The sequence below is a fragment of the Tupaia chinensis genome, unplaced genomic scaffold (genome assembly GCF_000334495.1).
Source record: "Tupaia chinensis unplaced genomic scaffold, TupChi_1.0 Scaffold149501_1, whole genome shotgun sequence".
NCBI classification, from domain to species: Eukaryota; Metazoa; Chordata; class Mammalia; order Scandentia; family Tupaiidae; genus Tupaia; species Tupaia belangeri.
The window spans coordinates 4,346,810-4,352,233 of NW_006209345.1; the positions used below are offsets into that span (position 1 = coordinate 4,346,810).

General features: G+C 44.1%; 1 protein-coding gene across 1 annotated transcript in view; it reads right to left on the bottom strand.

Moving 5' to 3' along the window:
• PACS1 (phosphofurin acidic cluster sorting protein 1) overlaps positions 1 to 5,424 on the bottom strand; it is a 179,838-nt gene that overhangs the window by 35,359 nt on the left and 139,055 nt on the right. The window contains exons 3-4 of the mRNA XM_006171371.3: positions 2,623 to 2,712; positions 1,830 to 1,955 (exon numbers count right to left, since the gene is read on the bottom strand). Coding sequence (XP_006171433.3) covers positions 1,830 to 1,955; positions 2,623 to 2,712 — 216 coding nt within the window. The remainder of the gene's footprint in view (positions 1 to 1,829; positions 1,956 to 2,622; positions 2,713 to 5,424) is intronic.

The window sequence follows — 5,424 nt, forward strand, 5'->3', positions numbered from 1 at the left end:
AAAAAAATATGGTGGGTAAAAAAAAAAAAAAAAAAAAAAAAGAATACATGAAACAAACCCGAACTGAGGAAGATTCAATAAAGTAATCAGGCTGTCTCTTTTTATTTTTTAAGAGGTTTTTGCCTTAGGGTACATTCACTCTGGGTGGTGGGGGAGCTGGGCACAGTGAGAGGGAAAGTAAGAAATCACCCCTCCCACCAGGGGTGATAGCCACACTGCAATCCTATTTCCTTCATTCTCCTCCAGGGATCTTGGGCACACAGGCATGTGTGCCTGGCGTGATTTTCAAGCCACTGGGTCCAGGACTTGAACTGCAGTAGGCCATGTAACCATTATGCCATCGGCTGGTCCTCAGCCTGTCTCTTAAAAAACAGGAAGTCAGTAAGTGGTGTGATGGTTAAGGTACTGGATCCCACATGGCCAACCCCAAAGGTGTGAGTCCCTGACTCAGGGCCCTGAAAAACAACCTGGGCTCATGTGTGTACATGACCAAAATCCCGAGAGGAGAATGAAGGAGAAGGAGGAATTGCAATGTGGCCATCCCTTCTGGGGGATGAATTCTCACTTTCCCTCTCTAGCTCTCTGTCTTTGTCCCTCTCTAGCGAGTGCACATGCCTTGTGGCAAAAACAAAACAAAACAAAAACCAAGAAAAGAAGGTCATGGGAAACGAGGAAAACCTAGGGACCACTGCCAACTGCAGAAGATTGAGGAGACATGACAGTTAAATACAACATGTAATCCTAGATTAGACCCTGTGCCTACAAAGGAGATTATTGAGACATTTAGCACAATCTGAATGGGGACTATGGGTTAGACAGTAATCTTGTATCAATGCTAATGTCCTGATCATTATGGTGACATGGTCCTAGATTGGAGAATATTCTCATTTACAGGAAATTAACACAGTACAGAATCAAGTGTAACGGAATGTCATGTCTACAATCTACTCAGAAAAGAAATAATATGCATAAATATATACCTACGGAGAGAATAAGGCAAATTTGGTAATATGCTAACAAGTGAAGAATTTAGGTAAATCTAGTATATGGAAATTCTATTTATACTATTTTCCACACACTTGAAATTATTATTATTATTATTTCCTTTAGAGAGATTTTTGCTATAGGGAGCGTGTGCTCCCTGGAGAGACAGAGACAGAGAGCTAGAAAGTGAGAAATTATCTCCCGGGGGGATGGCCATGCTGCAATCTCTTCTCCTCCATTCTCCTTTCAGGATTTTGGGCATGCATGTACATGCAACAGACATGAGTTTCACACCAGTGGGTCTGGGTCTCGAATCCCAGTCAGCCACGTAGGAGTCCAGCAACATAACCATTATGCCATCTGGTGGTCTCTTGAAATTATTTTTTAAAAATTTAAAGGAAAACACATTTTGTGAGGGAGAAAGTACTTGATAAAAAGAAGACCATCCTGGGGCCAGCAGGTAGTGTAATGGTTATATAGCTAGACTCTCACAGGGTCAACCAGGGTTTGAATCCCAGACTCAGTGGCTTAAAACTGATGCTGGGCACGTGTGTGTGCATGTCCAAAATCCTAAGAGGAAAACGGAGGAGAAGGGATTGTGTGGCCATACCCCCTGGGGGGTGATTTCTCACTTTCTCTTTGTCTCTTTTGTGAATGCACACACTATAGCAAAAATCTCTCTTTAAAAAAAAGTATATCCTGAATTTCCAATAAAATAATTAACTTATTAATAGGTAGCCAGCAGGGCTGGGCATAATCACTTCCTGAGTTCAAATGGCTGGAACCAGTGGCTACCTCAATGTCTCTGATTTACAGGCGGGCAATTTGGAGACAGCTCCTCTCACCTCTGCCATGTTGATCAGCCCCACGGCTAAGGTCTTATAGCCCAGGATGGTCCGGTTCTTGTAACGCTTTCTCCTTTGCAACATGATCTGCAGCTTGTTGGCATCTCGCTTAAGGAAGTGAGGGTACTGTCAAGTACAAAGCAGAGTCAGTTAATATTTGGGTCCCTGGTAGGTTGTGATCCTGCGAGGTGATGTTTCAGTGTCTTCCTATTAAAGGTGGCAGTCAAGGGTAGGAAAGATGTGTTAATGTTGCTGCTGAGGGAGTTGATTCTGCTTGGTGCCTGATTTCTACTCTACAGCTCTGGGGTTCACACAGATTCAGAAAACTGCCTCCTTCCTTGCCACCTGATCAAATGCTTTTTCCATGTGTTTCCATTTGGGCTACTGGGATTAGGATGAGAAAAACACATAGCAAGATGTTCGAGAAAGGAAGGATGGATCTTACCATGGGGAACAAAATGAGACAGACAGAAGGGGGCACCCTCCACTAGGGTGTGTGCTGTGGATTGTAAGGAGAGGTGATGGGGCTAATAGCTATCTAAGGCAAGGGAAAGGAGAAATGAGCTATGGCAGGCTTTGTAACAGCCCACCTGGTCTCAGCACCCTGACCAATGCTCCTGTGGGACTGCTTTGGCCATTGGGCTAGCCATGAACCCTCTAGGCAATTCTTACTCATTCCTGCCAAGTTGGGCAATGGTGGCTCTTAGATAAAACAAGTTTCCAGACTAGAGAGCTCTTTGGGGATTAGACTGAATGTAGTATATCAGGGACCCAAGATTTAGCAGGGTCTCACCTGAAGGGAGAACGTTAGCTGGAGCTCTGTTTCCACCAGTCCACTGGCTGGAAGGATGATCTCATTGGAGCGAAGAATCCTTTTTGAACCCTGAAACCAAGAAAAGAAATCTATCAAAGCTGTGTCACCAAAGATCGGACCAAAATAAACATGTTTGCAAACAACTTCTAAACTCTACAAACATTCTTATCAAATATTTCATCAGTCTTTGTTGTAATTTTTTGACTCACACCACCACTGTAGGTATGAACTTACATACGTTTTGCATTACTATTATGCAGTAGGGTTCATAAAGGATTTTCACAGAAAAAGGACTGGTTATTACCAGTCCTCCCATCACTCCTAGGGAGGAGGCAGGCAGCATTGGCACCCTGATGTGTGCGGGATCTCTTCCATTCCCCTCAGCCTCCCTTTCCTCCCTTTTGAAGGACTCTCCCGTTGCACTTTTTTGAGGGCCTTTTGGCATTCTTTTCTTCTCTTCCTGGATGCTTTTTGCTTGCAAACACAGATAACCAATATGCCTTTTAGATCTGAGTTTAGATATAATTTTTTCCAGGAACCTTTTTTTAGCCCCTACTTCCAACCTAACACTGGGTTAGACATCTCTCTTACACTGCCAGTCACATATCTCACTAAACTTCAAGCTCCATGAGATAGAGATGTGTCTGGTTCAATAGGAATCCTACCAAATAACTGATGGTAAATAAATGCTGTTGAATAAATTTATCCTTACAAACTCTTGATATAACCAGTTTTAAAATTAGTAATAGTAGGGCCAGCAGGTGCTGGATCTCATATGGTTGATTCTGTGGTTCAAGTCCTGGACCCAGTGGCCTGAAAATCATGCTGAGTGCATGTGTATGCATGCTCAAAATTCCAAAAAGGGAATGGACTGCAGGTGTGGCCATCCCCCTAGGGGGTGATTTCTCACTTCCCTTCTCTTTGACTCTCTTCAGTGAGCACACACTTGCAAAAAAGAAAAAAAAAAACTAAAAAAAGAGATAGTAATTTAAAAAATGATAACATCCAAAGATAGTAAGGATATGGTGAGATTTGTAAACTCAGTTATCATTAGAAGGCACAGTAGGGACCAGCAGTTGGCATAATGGCTATGTCACTGGACTCCCATGTAATCAACTGTGGTTCGAGTCCCAGACCCGGTAGCTTAAACTCATGCCAGGCATGTGCGTGCCCAAAATCCCAAGAGGAGAATGGAAGAGAATGGACTGTGGTGTGGCCATCCCCCCTGGGGGGTGATTTCTTGCTTTCTGTCTCTGTCTTTCTCGGTCTTTCTGGCAAGTGCACATGTCTTATAGCAAAAACCTCTACAAAAAAAAAAAAAAAAAAAGAGGCACAGTTAACCAGGGAAGCCCTTTAAGAAAGTAGCCTAGCAAGGGATCAGTAGTTGGTGTAATGGCTATGTCGCTGGACTCCCATGTGGTCGACCGCAGTTGGAGTCCTGGACCTGGTGGCTTAAACTCATGCCAGGCACATGTGCATGTGTGCCCAAAATCTCAACCGGAGAATGGAGAAGGGATTGCAGAGTGGTCATCCCCCTTGAGGGGTGATTTCTCACTTTCTGTCTCTCTGCCTTTCTAGAGAGCACACGTGTCCTATAGTAAAAACCTCTCCAAAAAAAAAAAAAAAAGTAGCCTAGCAACAAAAAACATTCTAATCCCAGGAAACAAATTCTTCTTCTTTTCTTTTTTAATAAATTTTGCTGGAGGGAACATGCACTTGCCAGAGAGAGAGAGAAAAGGAAAGCAAGATAGCACCCTTCATGGGGAATAGTCACCACTTTTCCCTCCTTTAGGGATTTTGGGCATGCATGCATGTCCAGCATGTTTCTCAAGCCATCAGATCTGGGCCTCGAACTAGCAGTTGGCCATGTGGAGATCGTGCTGCCTTAACTACCACGCCACCAGTCCCAAGGAAATGAGTTCTAAGAAGATGCCTTCTTCCTCTTTTTTTTTTTTTTTTTTTGGCTGTAAGTACTTGTGCTAACCAGAGATAGAGAAAAAAACAGGAAAGCACCCCACAGGGGTGCAGTCACACCACAATCCCCTCCCCCATTTCTCTCTCAGGATTTTGAGCACACATAGACATGTGCCCAGCATGCTTCTCAAGCTGCCGGATCCAGGATTTGAACCACACAGTTGATTATGTGGGATCTAGCTGCCTCGATGCCATACCACTGGCTAATCCAAGCTTTTTTAAAGAAATCTCTGAGAAATGAATCTCAGACATGCTAACAGAATCTAAAATGTGGCTTACAGATAACAGTGGTCTCAATCAGGGGAGATTCTGCCCTGTAGGAGACATTAGGGGATACATGGAGAAACTTGTGGTCATGTCAACCAGGGTGGGGTGTGATTCCAGAGTACAGAGGCTGAGGCTACACATGCTGCTGACCATGCTATAGTGAACAGCCCCACAAAAGGGATCTGGCCAATGATATCACAGCTGAGAAATCTGTTCTCCCAGCACTGGAGTCTCCCTTAATGATGCTGCTTCCTGGGAAGCCCTCTCAAATGCGGCTCAGATTCCACTGGGCCTGGAGTAGCACAGGTGTCCTTTTTGCTCCTCGCCAGCTCTGGAACATTCTGCCTCCCCCTCGCGAAAGCCTCCCCACTTTGAATCGACGTCATCAGCTTGGATCACCCTTTGTTCCTTATTGTTGCCATCATCTCTTAACTGCCAGTCACTCCTGCTCCTGACTCACTGTTCCTCTCTTCAGGACTACTCTAGTCACAAGTCTTTTTTTTTTTTTTTTTTTTTGGTGAGGTTTTTCTTTTAGGGCAC